Source organism: Pagrus major, chromosome 13 (assembly GCF_040436345.1).
Source record: "Pagrus major chromosome 13, Pma_NU_1.0".
NCBI classification, from domain to species: domain Eukaryota; kingdom Metazoa; phylum Chordata; class Actinopteri; order Spariformes; family Sparidae; genus Pagrus; species Pagrus major.
Genome location: NC_133227.1, coordinates 9,080,516 through 9,105,252, shown reverse-complemented (window position 1 = coordinate 9,105,252; position 24,737 = coordinate 9,080,516). Strand labels below are relative to the sequence as shown.

Here is a 24,737-nt window from a genome sequence, read left to right as displayed (position 1 = left end):
GTTAAAAGAAGACGAGAGAGTGAAACTGTGCCAATTCTGCACTTAAGACTAATTTTGAATGTGCTCCAGACAGGTATATGGAATGAGCTATAATTGAAATAATACAGAAGTATGTCAAGAACGGACCTGTATGCAGATCTGATCTTTCATATAGAGCTCTGTCAAAAGCAATACACTGATCCGAATACTGGATATATCCAATCCTGACTTGGGAAGACCAAAATAACTCCTGCACAACTTTACATATCACCAAAACTGACGAAGTGTGATCACATACATATGCAACTGAGTGCAAATTGTAATAATCTGTCAACAATCTGTTAAACTTGACCACTTTAAGCCTGGAAAACACCAGAAATGACAAAAATTCACTGTCTCTCCCAAGATATTTTTATTCTCACATCCGACACACCCTGCAACGGCAATTACAGCAATTGTGGTGAGCCAAATCGCTCTGTAAACCCGTTCTAATGAAACACAACACTGTTTCTCACCAGTGATCCTGTACTCCAGCTCTCCACCAGGACCAGAGTCAGGGTCTGTGGCCATGAGAAAGAAGAGTTCTACAGGGGCCTGGTTCTCCGGCACCTCCAGCCCGTACCACGGCTTTGCAAAGACCGGAGCGTTGTCGTTCACATCCTGCACCTCCACACGGACCACAGCCTTGGCAAAGTTAGGAGGCAGCCCTCTATCCCTGGCATACACTGATGAGAGATGGAAATTGTGAAGCGGATGAGATGTTGGATCCCATACAAAGATTTGTGGCTATATGTGGAAATAACTGAGCTGAGACAAGTACCGGTGAGTGTGTAGTGGTTCTGTAGCTCAGCGTCCAGTTCCTTGGTGGTGGTGATGACTCCCGTCACAGGGTTGATGATGAAGCCTTCCTCTGTCACACCTCCATACGTCACTTGGCCATTAGAACCTGGATTGAAACAGAAAACAGACATAAGAAAAATAAATGGCTGCGCACACTACGGAAGAAGCAATAAAGAAAACAGGCCACATTCAGTGACATAAAGCAGCGATATTAATGAATCCAAAGCTGCATAAATCCGCTGGCAAGCCCTAATGAAAGCTCCAGAAATATTATGCTCTGGACGATTGACTGCGACCACACGTTTTCATTAGCGTGAGCTTGTGGTTTGGTTTAAAGTGATTTGGTTTCTCCAAACCATTTAAATGTCTCTATTGTTTAGTTCTCTGGCCATTCATTTTTGAGGCACTTGTACTGTAAACCAGCTGTACAAGTTAACTCATTCTGCCTTCATTGAATTTTAAAAACTTTCTTTATTTTATACTTTGTTCTACATCCATCCGTCTTGACATTATCCATACTTCTTACTGGCCAAAAGAAAAAAATATGTTCCTGTGAAGGTTCATATGATTTGACTTTAATATTTTGTTGAATTATCAAGCAGAGTAACTCTACTTATTGTTATTATTGAAATGACACATTTAAACCAACCTTGGTCCCGGTCAGTGGCAGTAACTGTCAATACAGTTGTGCCTGGTCCTCGGTTTTCCATCACCTGGGCCTCAAACTCGGCTCGCTGGAACACTGGAGCTTCATCGTTCACATCGATCACCTGCACAGACAGCACCTGAGAGGTGGACAGCTGAGGTATCCCATAATCCTCTACTACAATGGTCAGATTGAAGACTTCCTGCTCCTCCCGGTCTAAGGCTTTAAGGATGGAGAGAGAGCCTACAAAAGACAAAAAAAGGAGTCAGTGAGCAGTGGGTGAGGAACTTTCTAAAACTTTCCAGATTACTTCACTTAAAACCTCTATTCTTATTTGGGTTTTTTTTTTTTTTTTTTGTTCTTGAAATGTGTGTGTGTTTTGTGAACATGTAATCTTGTGTACCCGAGAGAGGCAGTATTTGTATGCCTAGAGGACCAGTAAAAACTAAACCCTTACAGCTTTGCTTTATGAGAGTTTCCACAGTAAGTGAAAGACCACGGTGACTTCACACCAGCTATTCTATTCTGGCTCCCAAATGTGAATCAGTGGTGTGCTGCACGGGTGGAAGAGGCACTGTGATCTTTTACTTCAGCAAAAGTAAAAAATACAACAGGCAAAAAATACTCTGTTACAAGTAAAAGTCCTGAATTCAAAATGTAGCTCACTGTAAGTCAAAGTGCAGAAGTATTACTAGCAAGTAAGTACTCATTATGCTGAATGGCTTCTAGCATTATACTGTTGTAGTTCATCAATGTGGAGTTGATTTTAGATACAGTCTATGCCATTTAGTAGATTTTTTGATACATAACTGCATCATATCATATAAGCACAGTTATGGAATGGAACCAAGTAAATTTACTCGAGTACTGTACTTAAGTACAATTTCGAGCTACTTTATACTTCCACTCCACTCCAGTTGGAGGCAAATATTGTACTTTTCACGCCATTAAATTTACTTGAAAACTTAGTTACTAGTAATTTTGCAGCATCAGAGACAAAGTAGCACATTTTTAGATAAATTAAATTATTTAATCAGCAATCGGATTAAAAAAATGATTCTAATAATCAAAAAAATGCTGAATATCAGATATGATATAGTCTAGCGGTCAACAATCTGTCAACCCCAGTCTACAGTATCTGCATACATGTAAATATGTGTATAATTTACTTTTACTTGTACTTTTGATAGTTAGATACATTTAATATCCAACATTTTAAGACTTTGACTCAATTATATTTATATGGGTGACTTTCACTTTTACTAAAGTAATATTTTAGATATCTTTACTTATACTCAAGTATGACTTTGGGTACTTTTTACAACACTGAATAGGCATAGATTTTTTTTTATGTAAAAAGTGACAGGTAACTGTAGGTGCAGGAAGTATTAAGGAGCACAAAATTGAAATACTAAAGTAAAGTATATCAAAATTGTGCTTAAATATTGTACTTGAGTAAATGTACTTAGTTCCATTCCACTACTGGTGTGCTGCGGTGCTTTATCAGTGAACTTGTATGATTATTGTAAAGCACGAGTGCAGGCATGCAGGAAAACATATGCAGGATCCAGACTGAAACCTGGAATTGCAATAAAACTACATTTTGGGCTTAACATAACAGTATCAGTTAGCATTAGTTGTGTGTGTGTGTTTTATGTAAATCGAGTTGATTCAGATAGAGGCTTTGAATCAGACCACTACCTCTCAGTCTCTGGCTTCAGTTCCTCTCTTACCAGCGACTACAAGGAGGGTCAGCCAAAGTGAGAGGAAATATGAGTGTGTATCTGTGTGTGTGTGTGTGTGTACTGCTCACAGTGGTGTACAACTTCAGCTGGCATGCTGTGTCTGAGAGACATGTGTAATTTATAAATGCCACAGCATGCCAAACACATACATCGTGTGTTGACTGTTGGCTCAGATGTTCCTGTGAGGTTTTGCTTGCTCCCGTGTTTCGGCCAAACAGATGCAAAACATTTACTGTACTATTTTATCCTCCTCTGTAGCCAATTTAATGTTACTGATACAGTACCAACCATATGATAAAGATGCTCTTACTGGATTAGCTTTGCTCAAACTCACATGAAATTCTATTTTGAGGCTACCGAAGATCTTGAGGTTTCCAAAGATTTAAAACATACTGAATTACATGGAAATGAGCATAATATACTGCACAAGGCAAACAGATTTTTTTCATTTTCAGCAGAACTGCAGCTATAAAGATTGTGTCTGGGATTTTATTTTACCTTAACACCGTAAGAAGGGCATAGCTTTAAGGATAGAACAGGCAGATAATGCTCTCAAACAGCATGCATTAAATGTTTTATCTAATTTTGAAGCTACTTGTGAAAAAAAGGGATGGACATGTAAGAAACATTAGGTTTAAAGGGGTCAATAAAACCAGCAGTAAAGCAGCTGTACTGGGAAATAACAGAAAGTTCATGTTGGCAGCGCAGACGTATAATTTATAGGTGGTAATCAGGCTAATGATACCCCCCACATTAGCGGGGCAGTTTGGTAAATGTCTTCCCAATACAATGCTAATCTGCTATTACAGCTATTATTAACCGTAAGCTTAACACCACACAGTCTGAGAAACAAACCAGAAGTGAAATCAGCCCCTGCTAATACACCAGACACTTGACAGTAATGAAGTAAAGACTTTCTTCCATCTGGAAGCTGCATTAAATATCTGTCTTATGGCTCCTAATCCCATCTCAGCCAGATCTGAGCACGCCCACACCGACCAGCTCTGACGATGAAGAGATTACACATACACACACATATATAAGATATCAAAGGCCGGTCACGTCCATAGTCCCAAATCGGTTCCCATGAACAAATCCGTCAAGAAAAGAAAACCAAAGCATTATTCAAGTGAAATATTGCTCCGAGGCATTGAAAGATCATCTAGTAAAGCGGGTTATGAGCGTTATGAGTGTTTTAGCAGTTGAGACCCCTAGACGCAGCACTTCAGTGGGTAATTACGATCTTCTGGAAAGTTTTGTTTCAGGGGGCTTCTACGGGTGGGACGCTGATTATCTATCAATCATAAAACCCAACAGAAAAAGGCCACACTACTCCTGCTGTGTTAAATCATTCAAAGCAGGATTGTAAACGCAAGAAATGATGTGAATTCTGCCCTAATCATCTCTTGATGGGGTGTAAATTGGGTATTTATGGGAAAGCCCCAGTCTGCACAGACCCTCCTAGATTACTGGAACATTACTATATTTTTAGATGATGTGTCCCAGCCTAAAAATAAGCTTACCAGTGTTTGGGTTCAGACTGAAGCGACCAGCGCTGTTGCCTGCCTGGATTCTGTATGATACTCTGCCATTTTCTCCTTCGTCGTCATCTCGAGCCATCACGTACAAAATCACAAACCTATAGATAAATATACCAACAAAATGTCAGATTGTAACAAACATGACAACCGCTTCAAGTTTTAAATGAAATCGTCAAAGCAATGACAATAATGTACATTAAGGTACCAAAGTTACTCACCCTACAGGCTGATCCTCCATGACGCTGACCGCAGACGGTGAGCTGAAGACCGGAGCATTGTCGTTCTCGTCTGTCACAAACACCCGGGCGGTGACTGAACCCCAGCGCCTCTGAGAGGGATCCACTGCCTGGTCCGTGGCCCGTACCACGAGGTAGAGGGATGGTGTCGACTCATGATCTAACTTCTGCCCCAGAGTCAGGACTCCGCTGGAGGGGTCAAGGGTCAGGAGGTCGGGCGTGTTTGGCCAGTAGTGCTCGATGGAGTAATGTAGCTCACTGTTGGGTCCACTGCCATCCTATAAAGGAGAAAAGAGATGAATTACAAAGCTAGTGGAGAGTTTTGATGATGAATGTGCTTCTGGGAAACCTTGGGTCTTGATGACAGACACCACCCACCCAAACACCACTGCACCGGCAGGACAACCCTGACACACAGCAAAAACTGCTAGGGAATGGCCTGAGGAACAAAACATGAAGCTCAAGACGCCTGCCTGGCTGCCAAATTCCCCAGATCCCAATCTAATCAAGCACGCATGGGACGAACCAAGTGTGATCAATGGAGGCCCCACCTCACAACCCACAGGATTGTGTCATGCCTCAATGGGTCAGAGCCAAGTCCCATCCATGGTGAGGCTACCATGGATGATGGCCAAGTCTGATACATGGTATCACAGATGCTTGATCAGATTAGGATTGGGGGAATTTGGAGCTGGACCTTGCGTCAATGTCTTCAGGGGTGGGGAGTGGGGCACACTGCCATTGGGAGTGCCATGAGGTGCATGTCAAGTGGCGTCCACATGAGTTCCAGGGCCCAATGTTTTCCAGCAGAACATTTAACTGTATCTAGACATTGAATGTTATTCACTTCACTTGTCAGTGGTCTTAATTGTGTGGCTATATCCCTCGTATACAATGGCAACAATTATCAATCACTGGTTAACATTTTAACTCTTCTTTAGCGGATGATATTATCTCTTTCCTACCTGATCCGAAGCCTGGAAGGTATAAATTGAAGCCCCTGGTTCGATGTTCTCTGGGATCACAATGGTAACAGGATCCTCTGTGAACTGGGGGGCATGGTCATTGCTGTCCTGCACGTTGATATCCAGCCGCACCAGGTGGCTGCTGGGAAATGCCTGGGAGAAGTCCGACACCTCGATGTGCAGCGTGTAGCTCGACCCCTTCTCGTAGTCCAGCTCGCGGACCAGGTACACGTCACCCTTTAAACGGTCCACCATGAAGGTCCCATCTCGGTCAGTGCCCCCCACTACCAGGTAGGTCACCTGGCCTTCCAATAAAGATTCCTGTTGGTCATGTGGGCGTACAGAGCCAATGATGGAGCCCGGAGTGGCCCCTTCGACTGTGTTCAAGGTCATGGAGAGCGTGTTGGGCTTTGGGCTGGACTTGGCGGAGCTGAGAACCTGAAGGAAAGTAAACCAGGGTCAAAAGGGCTTCATCTTATCATATTGATTCCGGTCATGTTAAGTTCTCTCTGTGAAAACCTTTCGATATAAATAGTGTTATATCAAATATAGAAGAAAAGTGTCAAGGGGAATATACTGGATCTGATTTCCTTTGATATTCTGCAGACAATGCAGCTATATGGCTCTCTCCCAGCCTATCCCTAAACAAAACCTTGGGCTGTAGTCTGTTTCTGTTTTGTTGCTATTACTATAATAACCCTCACAGGCATTCCCATTGTGCATGGAGACATTATGTACGATCCTTCCAGTAAATATCTCGACACTGCAGCATTCTGGCTTCAAGATGAGAATCAGAGTTTGTGACCTGTGACAAAATAATGAAGGGTGTAATGGGAGGGAAAACTGTAAATATTCCAGTTCAAATAATGCGGAGCATTAAGCACAGCCTCCATATGCCGCAGCCCGGTCAAAAGGGAAACGAGCGTGTGCCAGAGGGTTTTCGCCACTCTGAGCAACAGCCTCAGGGTTCAACATCGCTCTTGGACAGATCAAAGCGCTCTGAAGACAGCAAACAAAAGCAGATTTTAACAAGCTCTGGTTTCATCATCAAAAAAAGAAATCCATACACACAGCATTCCTCGCTTTCGTTAGCAAGATCTGTTGCAGCGAATTGCATCTTTTCTTTATCAAACATGAATAGCAAGGATAAAATAAAGAAGAGGAACATGATGTGGATAATGTGCATTATTTAGCCCCATACACACAGGCCCTATGTGCAGACATTTGACTCCCATGAAAAAAATCATGTCCTATTTTTCGTCTGAAATTCAGCAACTGAACGCATTAAATTAAGCTTTCTGGTGTTGTAGGTACAAATGTTTGCACAGAGGTTGACAGGACTGCAGCTCCAAGGAGTCTTGATGTTTTTAAAGTCATTTGCTCAAGTACATTCCAGTGTTTCAATTATCTCGAATGTGATTCTCTGATGCTATTTGTACTTTTCCCCAGTGCACTTTCCCTTTACAAGCTGTAGTACTGTAGCACTTGTGGTGTACAGCAGTATCCCTGTGTCTGATTTTACCCACAGCTATGTGAAATGTTATCTCAAAATCATTATCTGGAAATGTTAGCTCATGAGAGTGTTTGAATGTGTCGTTACAGTGAGCGAGTGTGTGCGTGCGTGTGTGTATGTATCGCCGCCTGCTACCGTACGGCGGTGTATTCCCTTTCTCTCTGTGTGTGATTCGATGCAGCTGGCTCTCATCAAATCTCATCTGGGAGCATTTGATTCCAAGGTGCCTGTTTCCCCTCTGTCTAATCTCAGTGTTGCACAAGCGAAATCTAAGGCAAGCACTCCCGCTGTAATTAGCATCCTTTTCCTTTCTGAAATCACATCACATAAAAACACGGCGCTCAAAGCTCCACAGTCAAAGCAAACCACCACCCTTCTCTGGCTACATGCCTCTGTGCTGTTGAATTCCTGATATTGTGTGTTGATATGCGGGATTGACCCTCCGACAGAAAGTTCAGAACAATAACTCAGTCCAGACCAGCTCCCTCCTGCTGCTCAGGGTTTCTCACCTTGGGTTTTGGTTACCCCACAAACTTTCGGAGCAGGAAACACACACTAGATTGGATAGATGCTTTTGTTTGTTCAGGCACAGGTTCAGTTTCTCTCCTTCTCATATTTACCTCCTTTTCCAATTCCTTTGACAGTTATACTGTTCTCTTTGTGCACAGTTTGAGGAAATTACTCGCTGTGAGGAATGCAAAAGGACTGAGGTAATGTGTGGATGTGACAGTTTTGGGTTCGGTCAGCAGATTGGCTTTTGTTTCCAATTGCCTAATGCCATCGAAACAATTTGGAGACACAACAAATGTGTAGCAAATGTGCACGCAGCTGTAGGATGAATGAGGATATGAAAATGTTCAGTTTATGTTTACCTGTATCTGGAGCTGGCAGGTGGAGCTGAGGCCTGGTGTGCCATGGTCAGCAGCGGTCACTGTGAAGGTGTACTCGGAACGCTCAGCCATTCTCAGGGGGGATGCTGTTCTCAGCTCGCCAGAGGTCGGGTTAAGGGAGAAACGCTCTGCTCTGGGGCCTTCAGAGGATGCAACAGATACAGACATCACATCAAGTTAAGTTAAACACTAAATAAACATACTAACAGCTGCATGGGTCTGGAAATGTTAAGTGGGGGGCTTTGTAGCAATGCACTCACCTGATAAAGAGTAGTATACAGTCCCGTTCTCTCCCTCGTCTGGGTCTTTAGCTGTCACAGTTGCTAGGACTGTTCCAGATAGAAGTCCCTCCATTACCTACAATAAAGGGAGATTGTTCTTCATATTGACGTCTTTCTGCAAAACACCATGCCTTTTCTACATACAGCATCCTACTTTTATGTTTATCCTTTTCCTACCTTGTCTTTTACAGCAAGGAAAAATGAATCGATATCATGATATAATGTGAAAAGTTTACTGTAAACCTAAACCGTCATTCTCACCTGAAGGACCAGTTCCCTGTCCGGCCTGGCGTGAGTGAAACTGGGGGCGTGGTCATTTTCATCCAGCACAGTGATATGAGCGGTGCCAGTAGCGCTGCGAGGAGGCGTACCCCCATCGTGTACAACCACAACAAGCTGGTAGCTGGACTGCTGCTCTCTGTCTAGGGCAAGGCGAGTGCTAATTTCACCTAAGGAAATAGAGCAGGGGAGAAGGCCTTAGCTTACATTACTTGCAATAGCTAGGGGGTAATTGCCACAATCATTTAATTGACAAACAGCAAATCATTATTTCCTCAAGGGAAATCATGCTGGTATTAGTGCTGTTTATGAAGTAACTACATTTCATTCAGTGAAACACAATTACAACAAACTGCTTGAAGTGTACTATTAGCATTTTCCAATTCAAATACAAGTCTTCACCTGTTTGTGAGTTAATCTGGAAGTGTCTGTCAGTGTGCAGCAGCCTGTAGGTAAGTCGAGCGTTTAGTCCCGCATCTCTGTCTGTTGCAGACACCCTGCCAAAGCCTGTCCCCGCCAGCAGGTTCTCTCTGACAGCCAGGAACACCCTCTCCTGGCTCAGTCTTGGGGAATTGTCATTTTCGTCGGTTACTGTCACCCTGACCGTCGCACTTCCGGTTCTCCCTGCTCCTGCTGGGCCTGAAGTGGCCAGGACAGTCAGCAGGTACATGTCTTTGACCTCTCGGTCCAGAGAGCTACGAACAAAAAGCCATCCGCTATCTGGCATGATGCCAAAACCAGCAGCGTCACCATCAGGCCTGAGGCGGTAGGAAATAGAGGAGGAGGAAGATGAGGAGGAGCTTCCACCGTTCCCAGAAGCCTCTATGTTGAGTGCTCTAACCTGGAGGAAGCGTGTGTTGAGAGGTGTGTTTTCTCGCAGCTCCACGCGGTACGTCAGGGTGTCAAAGTTTGGGCCTTGTGCGTCTTGCGCTTGGATGTGGACCACAAGGGTGAAGGTGGAGCTAAGCTGAGGTGCTCCACCATCTTTGGCAACCACCTGAAGGTCATAGCGTGGGACACTTTCGTATGACAGACTCCCAATCAGACGTACCTCCCCACTGCCACGGTCAACACCAAACGTCCTCTGGCCGCTGCTGCCTGCAGCTCCAGCAGAGACCAGGTCGAAGCTGAGCTGACCGTTATGACCAGAGTCCTTGTCGGTGGCCTGAATAGTGTAGATGACAGTCCCCATTTTGGTGATCTCAGGTAAAAGGAGGGACTCTGAAGAGGAGGGGAGGAAGGTGGGGGCGTTGTCATTGACGTCTGAAATGGTTATTCGTACCCGGCTGGTTCCGTATGCCGGAGGAGAGCCGGAGCGTGCCTGGATCTCCAGGTCAAGACTGGAGCAGGTTTCATGGTCCAGAGGAAGGGCGGTGCGGATAGTACCAGAGGCACTGTCTACTGTGAAGTAACCATCAGGGTCACCGGAGGAGATGGAGTATAAGATATCCTTCGAAACACCTGCATGGAAGAGACGGAGACGGCAAAAGAAAGTGTTAGAAAACGCTGAGCTGTAATTTAATGAAGTAGTTTAAAAGGCATGTCATTATTGCAGAAAAGCATCAAATTATCACTTCTGAAATGCTGGAACAAGCAATTTGAGGCCATTTTTGCTTGTTAAACTGCCGCCACATAAAAAACACCGATGACAGATCCATATCCACTTCGTGCAGACAGCAATGTGGTGTGTTTATTTCTCGTCTAAGTGTTAATGAAAGGCTGGATTCACTCAAAGAGGGTGCGGAGATGGAATCACTGAAAGCCTTGTACACTAACACAGACAGATATAAGTGATCTTCTGCCCACTGCACCGCTGAGAACACTTTATTTTGACTCCCACTCAGAACCGCAGCCCCATCCAAATTCATTTCTCCATCATTAATGCTGAGAGAGAATAAAAAGTCTGGCCACAGTGAAAATAATCCCCAGTAAAGTCCATGCTGTGTGATGGATGTGATTTCTTAATGGAGTGCATGCTCTTGTGTATTTGTGCAACTGCTTGGGTGAAAGGTAAGACGTCACACACTGTCCAGCCCATTAGTGCATTTCTATACTGGTATTTGTCAGACAGATGAAACCTGTGTGAGTCACATAAAGCAGGTTCACGGCAAAAACTCAAAATCTGAGAAAGTAACATTTCAGACAGATATACAGACTTTTTTAGACAATGTTCACTCATTCTGCTGGCAGATTTTTTTAAACTTGTTTTTGAAGGCGTTTTCTCTCATGTTACATAAATTAATCAAGCCTGAAATGACAAATAGACATCGACAGATTAATGCCAGACTCCAGCAGATGACTTGAGAGCACAGACTCACCTGTCTTGACAGAAGCACGGACCACTCCCACCAGTGTCCCCCTGAGGACGTCCTCGGGTACCGTAAAGAAATACTGGGCCTGTTCAAACACAGGAGATGCCACCGAGCCTGCCACCACGCTCACGTTTACCCTGGCATTGACCGGCGCCGTCAGACCTCCACCGTCCTCGGCAGATATCACCATGGAGATTACCGTGTTGGCTTTGCCGTGGAGCGAGCGAGAGAGAGAAATCACACCTGTAGAAGGAGACAGATAAGTAGAGAAGATGAATTACTCCATATCCTTTAAACCTAACCCTAACCCCTCGCCCCTGACCCCTAACCCCTAACCCTTTAAACACTCCAATGCAGGCAAGCTTGGTTGTCCGATTTTGCTAGGTTTCGGGTGTTATGGCTTGGGCTGTTTTACCTGTATTTGAACCAGCTATGGCCAATGCTTGGCACCCTGAATTTGGGCGAGATGTGGCCATTACAACCGGGATTACTTTGGGTTGAGCATTGGGGATGGACGGTGAGTACATACCTGTGTCCTTGTTGAGAGTAAAGAACGCTGAGCCTCCTCCAGGTACCGTGCGGTAGGTCACCCTGCCGTTTTCCCCAGCATCAGGATCATTCGCCGTTACCTTGACGACAGAGGTTCCAGGGGCACTATGGGTGCTGAGACTGACTGTGTAGAGGACTGGGTAGAAAGCGGGCCTGTTGTCATTGATGTCCACGACTTTGACCCGCACACGGGCTACTGAGGTCAAACCACCCTGAAAAAAAGGAAAGATTCCTCTGATTAGATTTGGTTCAAGATGCATTCAATATAACATAAGCAGAGCAGGCACAAATGCTGCAAGGAATTAAGGACTTTAACTGACTAGTTTATTGAGGCAAAGGGAGGTTAAATCATAAGAATAGGTATTTGAGTCAGACCACATCCTCCCTCCCTTCCTGCACTGTATATCCCCGAAGACAACTTTCAATTTGTCTCCTAACCCTTGGTGAAAAGCGACAGACCAGGACTTTCATGTTACGAAACTGCGACAAAAGATTTATGTTAAGAAGAAGCAGCTGTAAAAGAGAGAGGATGGATTCTCTGTTGAAGATCCCTGAAATATGGAGCCAATCAAGCGTAGTATGCATTTGTCAGTGAGGGGAAGAGTTTGCATTCATTACATTGAATCTGCGGGCTTAGTTTTACGAGCCCATTAAAGACAAGGATAGCCGAGACAGAGGGAACAGACACCAGCTGAACGGAGCTGGGAATGTGCTGGGGGCTGGGAGTGAAGATACACTGTTGGGGTTGGGTGGTAAATCATAGACCTGAATTCAGTCTTTACCTGAACTGGGGTAAATAAAGAGAATAATAAGTTTGAACACTACCCGTACTAACCAATCAACATACCAACCAATAATTGGAGTGTTATTTCTTTTATGCCGTTAGGGTTTTATGTAACCCTAACGGCTCGTGTGGAATTCCAATGCCTTTTAAATTTCAGCCAATGAGATTAATTGATACTTCAAATGTGTATGGGTCTACTGGGATGATGTTAGAGCAACAAGTGTGTAAATGTGGTCAAGTAAATCATCATGTTTAACTAAAAAGGTATCCTACAGCAGGACCTTTTTTGAACTGACTGTTCAAGTGGATCTGTTTTCCTACTTCTTTACCTCTCTGTTTGCTCTGATTGCTTTGCCATGCTGCTGCGGTTCCCCCTTGATTTGTTTGAAGACGCACAGTAAGAGACAGGACGCTGTCTTCTTCAAACATGTCTCTTTGATCAGATTTATTTGAGTGCAGCTGTACACATCTTTAATTTGCCTTTAGCTTGAAGCTTTGATCGGAAGATGCATTACACACTCAGTAAGCAATGTGTTTGGTCATGGAGCAACACAAAGAAATAGCTCTTTGACTTCAGCGTACTTTGGTGTTGCACAAAGCGACTGATGTTACCTTGCAAGGCAGTTGTGACCATGTGATCTCGAGAATTAATCTTGCCAGGCTTTAAGTTATGCACACCAATTAGCATCCAATCACTGGTGGCTCATAAAGAATTTAGTGTATTAAGAACTGAAGAGAACTGAAGAGTGTTTCTTCATTGAATGAAAATGAAAGAACGGCACTGAAGGCTTTTCTCAGTGGAAAAGATGTTTTCGCTCTCTTCCAACTGGCTTTATTAAGAGTTTGTTTCACAACTTTCTCCGCTGATTGCGCTCTTCTACTGTTGATCAGATTTGTTCAAGTTAGCCTGTGATCGAGGTGACAAACGGACGGATCGTCCAATCACCTGCCAAGTATTTTTCTGAAAATACTTGCCCTTTTCCAGACAGTTTCCAAGGATGATTTCCCAGATGATTTTGTGTAACAAAACAATCATTTTTTGGTGGGTTGGTTGTTTCATATCTATTAATAAATAAGAAGTTACCTCCAGTGGCCAGTTAGCTTAGCTTAGCACAAAAACTGGAAGCAGGTGAAAACAGCTAATCTGGTTCTGTCTGACTAACAAAATCCACCTACTGTCCTGGTTTGGGTTTTTTGTTTAGTTATTTCCTGTTTTATTTTGTAGTTATATCCTCATGTGTCTTGTTGTGATTTTCCACTTCCTGTCTTTGTCTCTTTCCCACCCTTTATCTGTGTGCACCTGTGTTGCTGTGATACACACTCTTATTTTATGGGGGGTTTGTCAGCTTGCTGTGCTAGCTGTTATACCCTGCTTCTAATCTTTGGGCTAAGATAAGCAAATCTGCTGGCAGTAGCTTCATATTCATGCTTATCGTAGATGTAAAAGTGGTATCGATCCTCTTGTCTAACTCTTGGCAAGAGAGATAAGTATTAGGCTACAACTACTGAAATGCTATTAGTAAGAGTTTTAGGACAAGAGTGTTCTTACTCCATCTGTTGCAGTGACGGTCAAGTCAAACTTGTCCAATCCCTCATCCCGGTCCAGAGCTGTGCGGGTACAAAGCTGGCCAGATTCCTTGTCAATGGTAAAGAGGGACGGTGCTGTGCTTCCAGAACTAGAACCAAGGGTGTAGGATATAGAACCAAAGGAACCACGATCCTCATCTGTGGCGGACACCTGATGGGAAAAGAAACATGAGGTTAAGATGTGGTCGGTCCACCAGTGCCAAACAGCCTGTGAGACATAAGGATTTCAAAAAAGCATCACATGAACACACCCAGCATGTCGAGGAATCAGTGTGAAAGAAAACCTACATGTGTCACGATTATTATATACGAGCTAAGGGGCTTTCTGCTATCACAATAATGTCCCGTAATACAGTCATCTCACAGGCCCATACATCTGCACTTATCCAAATAGCACACACCATAGCACTACTTGTTATGATTTCCAGGGTGCTATAAAAACCGAGCATCTGCGAGAGCAATTCACTTTTATAGATTACAGATATAGGGTATGAAAAAGAAAGGATAGATCTCCCCTGTGGTGCATTTGAAAAGCTGGCAAAAAGACAGGTGCTATCATGCATGCAGAGGGAGGGAACTGACAGGCAACCTTGAGTAAAAGAGAGGAGAGTTTGACAGAGTTTGGTTCAAGGGTCAACAGAGGCACTTTAAAGGATGTTGGAAGGTCGAGTGACACAAACTGGTTTTTCACTGGGTTTTAAATAAGATACAGACTGACTGACTGACTGGGAGAGCCACTTAAAAACGCACCTCAGACTTTAATCCTTGCTCCATATTTCTCCTACAAAAGGACTTCAAACTGTTTACACATAGACTCATAACAGACAGAGGGCTTGACCCAACCCTTGACCTCATTTGTCACATCTGCCTAACATCCTTCTTTCTACTAAAAACACACATGCACAAACATACATTGTATGCGCCGACTAAATCTATTAAAACATTCAGAAATCCCATAATACAACAAAGATTTCCTTGCAAAACACAAAAGGGAAATGTCCCCTGAGCTCCCGGGTCCTGCCTCTGACAGAAGTTTTACACTGGTCCATAACATTGTTTGGTGGCGTTTATGACGCTTGTTAAAAGTAGCGTTCTCCCTCAGATCTCGAAGCCTTGAATGCGAGCCAAGACCCAGGAGGCCTCATGACATCACTCCCTCTCTGTCGTACAGTCTCTCCTCATAAGGCAACGTTTTTGTTTCCCTAGAAACTTTTACAGTAGTTACAATTTTGTCTGCAAGGCAGTTGTGTCCAACCAAAATGATACATCATAAATGCTGCTATATGATAATTCAGAATGCAATAAACAGACATTACAGTCAGAGAGATAAAACAATAGAGATATGTATGAGTATTATGGCCAGACAGTTGTTTGTTGTATGATCTGAGAATTCGAGAATTAAGTCGCAATGTTATGAGAATGAATGATTTATGACAAAAAGTTTTAATATTTCAAGAATGAAATGCAAAGTTTGTTATCTCTACTGCTAGAGGTCTCTCAGTAAAAAACAATAAAAAAGAGTCTGATGATGTTGTGAAGTAGTGTGCGATCATGGCAGTCTTAGTTAGTCCGATGAAAATGTATCTAATGTTACTCAGGCAGATATGTTCATGGATGAGTTTAATACATTTTACATTAGTTGTGTTCACTGACTTCCATCCTCACTCTTTGATATATCATTTGATGCTTCTGACAAAGTTGTAGCAACAGGCGACCAAATGAAACGGATCGTTACCTTGGGGAAAAAAATTGCAGATTTCTTTGGGTTTGAAGTCATTTTTAGACTTTTCAATGTCGATATGTTATATATCATATCTTTAAGTAGTGCCATCATGTAAGAATATTTTGGAAAAAGTCAGAAATATGTAGAGGATACACTTGTTTTTGTCATAAAATTGGGATCCAGCTTTATTGTTTCCACTTTTATTTTGTAAGCTTCATCCTCATGTGTAATGTAATGTTATATTCCAGTCTTTTCTTGTTTTCCCTCCCTTCTGATTTTCCTGAGTAGGTTCACCTGTCCCCAATTAGCCATGTGTTTTCCCTATTTATGTTGTCAGTTGGTCTGTGTTTGTCGGTGTTTGTACCTTGTGTTCCAGCCTGTGTTCCTCACGCTTTATTTGGTTTGTACTTGTTAGTTTTTGTGTGTTTTGTGTTTCCTTGGTTCTTGGTTTGTCCTCCTGATTCTTTTCTCAGTTTAAGCTGCCTACCTGTTTTCTTTTTCTTTTTTTTAAAATATCAGTTTGTCATTAAAGCTCGCTTTTTGTTCAATCATTTATGTGGCTGGAGTCTCATATGGGTCTTTTTTGCTGCTACCATGATTATTCTACATGAATATGATGACTATAAGATGAATATTGTTACATTTTGTTGTCTTTTTCAATGGTGGCCCCGATATTGTACTGTAAAATCCTCATATAGGATCCTTTTCTGAAGATGCACATCCACTGCATTGTCTGTGCTTGTTGTTTAATGATTTCATCTTATGTCTGAGTCATGATCCACAGCCTGCTCTGGCCCTGACCCCCACAGAGCACAGGACCACCGTAGCAGACATCCGCCGACGACTTCCTTCCGTCCACATGTCCAACACATGTCTTCACCATTACATTTACCTATTGGCTATGGACAGATAGACAGAAACACACCACCTTGACTCATACTGTTGCTCCTCTAGGATATTAAAACATGAGATATTAAACCACATCCTTCAGGGTTTTTAGTCAGAGCATTACCGTGGCTAGACGGCTGTGGTTTTTGAGGGGTCATACTGTCCGTCATTCTTTGGTCAGTGGGGACTTTAGATCATTGCTGGGACTTCCTAAAGAGTGCAGTGTTGAGACTAACGCTATCTTTGTGATCTACAGGCTCGCGTCTGGCTGTTCCTCATATCTTCCTGACTGTCTGTGATGGATTAGCCACCTGTGGTGATGAGGACTGGACGTACGTGTAAATTCTCACACACACACACTGACACTTGCATATATGATGACCCCATCCTTTTCAGTAAATCTAATTAAAGAGGCTTAAACAGCCATGACCGCCCACCTGGTCATAGGGGTGACTTCATCCTCACCTCTATCTTTACCCCGAAGAGTAGATCACAAACAAGGACAAAGGAAAGGGTGCTTCAGACATGACCGTGGTTGTTAGCTTTATGATATACAGGGGTTGGAAACAGTGTACATAAATAACTTTGGAAGTAGTTTTTGAACTGGTTAGAGGCTGGGAACAAGAAGAAGAGCACGACATTGATTCTCCACACGCTCTGAAATTTAAAAACCCTCCGCAGTATGGTATGGATTCTTCATGCTGGAAATAATATGCAAGAAAAACATACGGTTGTACGAAGAGAACGCCTATGCAAGCGCATTCTCATGGAAACCTTGGGAGCTATAAAATAAAAGATGTACTGATTTGAGATTTTCATACAGCACAGTGGTTATGTGGTTCCAGGCTTGAAACGTCAAAGCAGGACAAAAAACAGGACAAAACAGAGATGGAGACGAACCTCCATGGGTGGAGTACATGACAGCGTTGTCAAAGCACAACAGTTTGAAATGTGTACAGTAGCAGAAGAAAATCGCATCAGCCCTCCTGAAGAGACAGGAGCTTGTAAGGATCAACTCTGTCATCAGAACATTTCCTTCCTGTCAATCCGTCTGACAGCACGGCACCAATGTTCAGTTTACACTGCGCAGGCCAGAGGGTTGGATCAAACTGTCAAGCCGACTCAACAGCAAAAACTCCCAGTCTGTTGGCAAATTCAACATTTACATCACTTATCTCGACTCAAATAAGTAACACAGTTTTAAAGCCAATAAGATAATCTAGTAAACACACCCTCTTGACGTGTCTTCTTAAATCAAGAGACCTGGTAGGCCAGACGAGGGTGTTTGCCAACAAGGAATTCCTCCCACGCCGGAGTCTGTTCTCTGATCCATGACTAGCCAGCCAGCCACAGCTCTGCTCACCTATTGCTCATCCTACTCCCCGGAGGTATCCCGCCGTGGTAAACATACATAAACTACAACCACAACTACATAGCAACACATACACGGACAGCAGCCCATACCTTTCAACATCTTAATCTCTCTGGCACTCAAGTACAAGCTTGCGTAGCGCTCGTTTCCATGATATTTGTGGTTACAACGACATTTACACAGATTTTTGGACACAGGTGTATTGTCGATGGCAGGCTGGTCTACTCATTAGAAGGCCTGTTTTTTAACTGAAGGGTCAAAAGTTTGGTTCGCATCAGGTTGCTTTGGATGATTCAGCATGTACAGATATGGGCTTCAGTTGAGAAAAACATTCACATCCTATGGTGGTCATTATCATATTAAAGGACCATAATAGTGGTTTCTGCAGGCATGAACTGAAACTAATGGCTGCCTGGAAGGTGGTGAATGCCTAGAGTGTGGTTCACTTTACAAAACGTTCTGCAGTAAAGCAAAGTACACACAATTTGTACTTAATGGGCTTAAACGTGGATAAACCACCAATGTGGTTCTTTTCCGTGGGAGCTCTGATATCCCACCTGATGGGATCACGTAATGCAGCAGCGTGTGGAGGAAACATGGTAAAACATGCACGGCAGGGAAAGCATCGATGCCAGCAGGCTGAGGTAACAAGAATCAAAAGGGTCAAAATGATATATTCACTTCAGAAAATTCAACTAGAATGATGAAAAATTAGGTAATATCCATCTTAAGCCTCTTTCACACATAGTTCTGGGTAAATTACTGAAGAACCATTCAGACAGTATTCACGCCATAGAAAGAAGAACATGGGAGAAACCTTGTAATGTATTTTATATTCAAAAAGGTTTGTGAGAAAATTAGGGGTGTCACGAGTCTCAAAATCCACCATTCAGCAATTGTTGGACTATCGATTCTTGATTTGGGAAGATCAATAGATCATTAGTTTTTATGTCATTGACATTTCCAGATGATTGATGTCGGTAGACAAAATTGAAAGCTCTTTTTGATTGATTTTTTATTTAAAATCCTAATCATGACACCCCTAGAGAGAAATGTTTTCTGTGACCAAAGACTGTAAATAATTTAGAGATTCAAAAACATGCTTTTTTCCTCCAATGCTAATGCTTTCCTTTGCAACGCAGCTGTACCAGAAATGCAGGAAATGTTCTTGAACATTTCAGGGATAGACTGCATATGTAAAGGGGGTTTAAACGTTATTGTAATCCATTTTAAATTCCCAAATACAAAATCTTTTGGATGTGGATGTTAAATTAGTGGAGGCAACTGTGTCGTCAGCCGAGGGAATGTCAACCAGCTTTTTGTAAAAGAATAACCACGGTCATATGACAGGAACATTGCACGTGAATGATAACTGACCTGCAGAGGAATCATTTAGACTTGATAATTCTAATATGCATTACCTGATGTACCTGCTGCATAGCTTCCTTTCTGATTCTGAGAACATGTGCGTTTATCAGTGGAAAAATCATCAAATGCACTGCTTCTGTTAAGCATCTGCCAACCATCTGAACTTGTAATACATGAACCATAAATTCATCCAGCATGCTTCCAGCTTAAGATTTTCATACAGTCCTTTGATTTACCTATCATGTAGTGCATTGACCGACGACTTCGTATCTGTTAAAAGACACAGTCTAAGTCTCGCTCAGCCCACGTCAGCCTGGTAAGGACTATGTGAAAAACAGCCAGGAAGAGCGTGCCGAGTGTCGGCTTCAGCCAGGACTGCAGGCCCGGAGCTTTTTGTCCATGGAGAGCCATTCATCCCTGGCCGGGACAGTAGAGGAGCAATCACTCACTGGAGCATTAGCAAAGATCCAGACCTCATCATTCATTTGCCTCACTCTTCTTAACAACCGCTCTCTACCTTTCCACTTAGCCTTCCTCTACCGTATGCTCCTTCTGCAGGCATGGGTAGATGGCTCTCCAAGGGTCCACTTAGATCTCAGACACACACCTTTCCTATCTGCAATTCAAGGCTCACACACATCATCCAGAGACGTCTGTCAGAGGTATTTAATGCTCTCCCGTCTGTAATGGGGTGTAGATAAACATATAGTGTATAATGATGCTAGTGGGCCAACATCTACCCCAAAAACTCAAGGTTGACAGGTATGACATCAGATTACTTAATTTAGATTTTTTTCCTTCTTCAGTCCTTCGTCACCCCTCTCCCTCTCTGTCCTTCTCGTTCATTATCCTCATTGCTTTCCCCCTTCTGCTGTACTCTATCTCGTCTCTCCTTTCCTCTCCTCTATGCTCATTCTCTCCAGATGTGGGCGCTGGTCCAGGTGGATCCTGCTGCTCTCTGCAGTTTGTCTCTGTAAAACATCAGTTAGTGTCAGAGGGAGTCTGCGCACGGCTCCTCGGACGCAGCTGCAGCTCTGCAGCGGCTCTGGACTTTTACAGCTTCTCATGAAAGCGAGAGAGGGGAGAGATTCTATAGGCTTTCATAGCAAAACCTGTAAAATGCAGAGAGTTGTCCCAGTCTAATCCACCCTTCCTCTGATGTTTATAAAGCAATCATCATCTCCGAGGTCAAGCAGGCCAAGAAGAAACCTAATATTAATGCAAATGTTGTCCAACCATATGCTGAATTAAAGGATAATTCCAGTTTATTACAACTTGGATCTTACTTTAACAGTTTTGGCAGTAATTTCTATAGTTTATGCAGTTGGGATGACATTTCAATCTTGCATTGAATTGGCATTGATTCTCAGTTTTGTTTACTTTGATGAGATAGTTGCTCATTTAAATGATCAGTTTTCCTGCAGTTTCTGTTTCACGTTTGTTTCAGAGTTTGTTTGAAACCTAAGCGATTGTTTACCATGACTTCTCATACTTTCTTTCCCCATCTGACTTATTTTCAGGGGATGCCACTGCATTAGCAGATCTCAGAAATTAACTTAAGGAGCAAAATCTTATTATTACAGACCTAACTGGTGCCAGAAAGCACAAGAATAAGACCCAAGCTGTAATAAACCCTTTAGAGGAGCAGCAATGACCATAAAAGAGCATGACAGACCTGGAGCTGGTGAACTGAATGCATCATTGTTGGATAATTGCACACAAGCTGAAGTTATTTACAACAAACTGAAATAGGAGTCTGGATTTAAAGGCAATAACTGTGCTGGAGTGTCAGATAGAGTGAAAACATTCATTTAACTTTTCCACTGACACATTCCTTTGCTCTCCAGTGAGCTGCAATCCTCACATTAGGCATTCTCAAGTCTCCAAATCAATTTCTGCCTTTCTGTCGCAGATGAGTTGAGGCACTATGGGTACAATTAAGATATATCGCAGGGAAGGAGAGAAGGGAGGGGAAAGTGGGAGAGGAGGAGGGAAATAGTTTGGCAGAGGAACAAAAGGCAGGGCTAATGATAACATGAGACCTTGAAATGTGAACGAGGAGGGCCGAGGCTTCATCTCGCTTCTCGTTCAATCTCCGTTCCTCCCTTGACCTCCCCCTTTTCTTTTCGAGCGTCCCCCCTCTCTCTTTTCTGTCCTCTCCCTCGCTCGTTCTTTCACCACCCTATTACGGCAAGTGCTTGTTGTCTTTCATGTGGAGTTCACGGCTGGAAATGATTAGGAACATCAAACCACTGAAGGGGAGAGAAGGGGAGGGAGGTGGAGGAGACGGAGCAAGAGAGATTGACTTCTATATTTGGAAGAAAGAATGCTAATATTATTAATGAACATAATGAGGGGTGATGGCCACTCAAAGTGCCCTCTGTCTTTCACAAATGTGCATACTTTTAATGCATATACACACAACGGGACATGTGTACCACACTCAGAGCTAAAGAGTAAACTATACCGTAGAGTTACAGCTTCGGCCCATGTGGTGTGTGTTAGGAAGTTTATCTTCGGGCTGCATCTCATGTTAAAGGACACAGGAGCTGTTGTTCAGGCATTTTCACAAGTCTGTTCCAAAGTTGAATGATCTCACATTTATGTATGATGTTTGTTTTTTCCCATTTTTTTTCAATTATATATATTTTAACCTCAAAACACACCCAGCAATTATACCAGATCAGTCACTATTAGTTCTATAGATCAGGAACAAAGCTGTCATCTCTTTTCTGAAAACGGGTAGAGGAAGAAAGGAGAGGGGCTCGACTGTGAATGGAGGTTAAAAGTAAGGTCGGAGGGAGATAAAAAGCTGGTTACAGGGATGGACAGAAGGATAGGGCAACACAATGAGGGATGACATCACCTTACTGGACTCCGAAGACTGATAAGAGACGCGGGGGATTTGGATGGTCTCGATCCTATCTTGCGCAAATCCCTGCGGTGTGGCAACTCTTAACCCAGGGATGCAATAGTGTGTGTGTGTGCTATAGTACTGCTACGTATGTGTGTGTCTGTGCCTCCCTGCCCCCTTGTTAAAGGATCTTTTCAAAGTGAATCCTATGGGCCCTGACTGACAGCTGGCCTAATCAGCAAAGAAATCGGCCCTATTTTTTACCTACTGTTAAATATTTATAGCCGTTTAAACCCCGTCTCTCTTTCTCTGTCTGTGTCCGAGGCCTCAGCGAAGCTCACTCTGGCTGGTGCGGCAGCTGCTAGCAACAGTGACTATCTGTGAAATACCAGGGGGTTTAATGCCGCTATCTGCTAACAGTGAAGCTAATGAGGAGTCTGAGGTCAGGTGTCAAAGTTGAAGGGTGGATGTGCATGTTCGCCACCCACAGAGACGAATATAAAATGTCACTTTATATGAGGTCTAAAGTATCCAACTCTAATTATAACGGTGCAAAATGTAGGAATTTTAGTTTTGAAACTTTCATTGTTTACTGTTACCTTTATCTTGTGACGCGAGTGGACGGCGCGATTGAAAATTAATAACCCTGCAATCAAACTTGCGAGTAACGCAACGCAAATATTTTCATCGCGTTTGGTCTGAATGCTGCATGAGACTATGTCACGGCTACAGCGTGTTCTAGTGACAGTGAGTCTGCGCAATGGTGAGCTGAAAACCGCTGCAAGTGTGGTTACAATTTTCAAAACTAGACGCAGACGACACTTATTGCAATGTTTGCAGAAACACCTGGTCAAATACGGAGAGAGTGAAGTTTTTGCTCTATGGGTTTACAAGCAGACAGGACCGCCTTTGTCATAGAGTTCTCTGCCCTGATTGGATAAAGTAGGCAGAAATGCCAGAATTTCTTTTCTCTTTCACTGCATGAGCAGCTGGAGGAGAGACATGGGTTACTGACCAAACACTCCATAACAGTGATTACTGTTGGAATATAGAGCTAATTAACACTAATTTCAATAAAAATATGTCACTTACAGCAGCTTTAAGTCTGCAAATGATAGAAACAATATGGCCCACAATTATCAAAAGTCTTCAACATCAGCTGAGAAGCCGGGTTGTTCTTTTTAAAAGCATAATTAGGGAAATCAACATTGCGCCCTCGTAAGTGATCCTTGGTCAACAATCAAATTCAGATAAATGTGAGCTTAATGAGGCTCAGCGCTGTTACATTGTTGATGAGAAGTGCAACTGCTCTGTTTTATGTATCCTAAAAATATCAACGTGCAACAAAAACTGCTAAAACAGAGAACAAAGTGCATGAAGGAAAAGTTTTCTCTAGGTCATCATCTTTGATTTACACAGTGATTGTCACTTATTGTCTTCCCGTCGTAATTTAGCTTCAGAGATGAAGAGAAAACAGTAATTAAGGAGTGAGAGAGCACAAAGACGGACCTCAGACAGGGGACCGCTGCCTGAGACTGTTGTGTTTACGGATGAATGAGAGGATGAATGATTGAGAGCGAGCGGCCCACTGTAGCCTCGGGGACACCGCTCTGGGTAATTTCAAATCCTCTAACCCGCTGAAACTGTAGTGTGTGTTTGGGAGGGTGCATCTGTGTTTCAGCTGCAGCATTCCTCCCAGGATGGAAGCAGACATGTGTGTGTGTGTGTGTGTCTATATATATAAATTTTGGGCATTTCGGTGGTTTATCCAACACAAACATGACAAAGACGCAGAGAGAGTGTGGAATCTTTGCTGTTCTTTTTTGCCTCCACTGGGACACCACAGGATTTTTATTTTCTTTTTGACGAGTGTGTGACTCTGTTAAGTGTATACTATCGGGCGCGGGCACTTTGAGGGTTAGCATCTTGTTGACGGTTATTGTTTCTAATTTGTGTTTTATGTTTAAAGCATGTCTGCTCGGAAAGTTGGGGGGAGGAAAAAGGGGGAGAAGATGGAAGAATTAACTCATCTGCTCTGTTGGACATTTTTCTGTTTGTTTGCGTGCGTTGCGTTGCGACTCCCGATTGATATCTGTGTGTGTTTGCTTGTGTTCCGCGGGCAGACGCAGTGAACAGTTCTGATTATGAGTATTGATTAGTCCATCTGTGAGAGCAAAAAGTGCACAAAGGAGGAGATCGATGGGTGCGATTCGAACAATCTATCACGAAGACAGCTGCTGAAGGAGTGGAGAAAGTTAATGTCAACCTCCTCCAGAGATCTAAAATATTCTAAATAAGATTCTGTCATCAGCGAGTCTTATCAAAGTGGAGAAGAAATGTTTGACAGAACTTAAAGTTAGAGCTTTGAACTGGTAGTAAATTGTT

At 43.0% G+C, this 24,737-nt stretch overlaps 1 protein-coding gene across 1 annotated transcript in view; it reads right to left on the bottom strand.

Annotated features, from left to right (window-relative positions):
- dchs1b (dachsous cadherin-related 1b) overlaps positions 1–24,737 on the bottom strand; it is a 92,426-nt gene that overhangs the window by 8,597 nt on the left and 59,092 nt on the right. The window contains exons 5-17 of the mRNA XM_073479403.1: positions 14,110–14,298; positions 11,757–11,988; positions 11,234–11,470; positions 9,318–10,376; positions 8,898–9,085; positions 8,616–8,712; positions 8,338–8,495; positions 5,953–6,390; positions 4,970–5,265; positions 4,734–4,849; positions 1,469–1,708; positions 800–925; positions 495–704 (exon numbers count right to left, since the gene is read on the bottom strand). Coding sequence (XP_073335504.1) covers positions 495–704; positions 800–925; positions 1,469–1,708; positions 4,734–4,849; positions 4,970–5,265; positions 5,953–6,390; positions 8,338–8,495; positions 8,616–8,712; positions 8,898–9,085; positions 9,318–10,376; positions 11,234–11,470; positions 11,757–11,988; positions 14,110–14,298 — 3,586 coding nt within the window. The remainder of the gene's footprint in view (positions 1–494; positions 705–799; positions 926–1,468; positions 1,709–4,733; positions 4,850–4,969; positions 5,266–5,952; positions 6,391–8,337; positions 8,496–8,615; positions 8,713–8,897; positions 9,086–9,317; positions 10,377–11,233; positions 11,471–11,756; positions 11,989–14,109; positions 14,299–24,737) is intronic.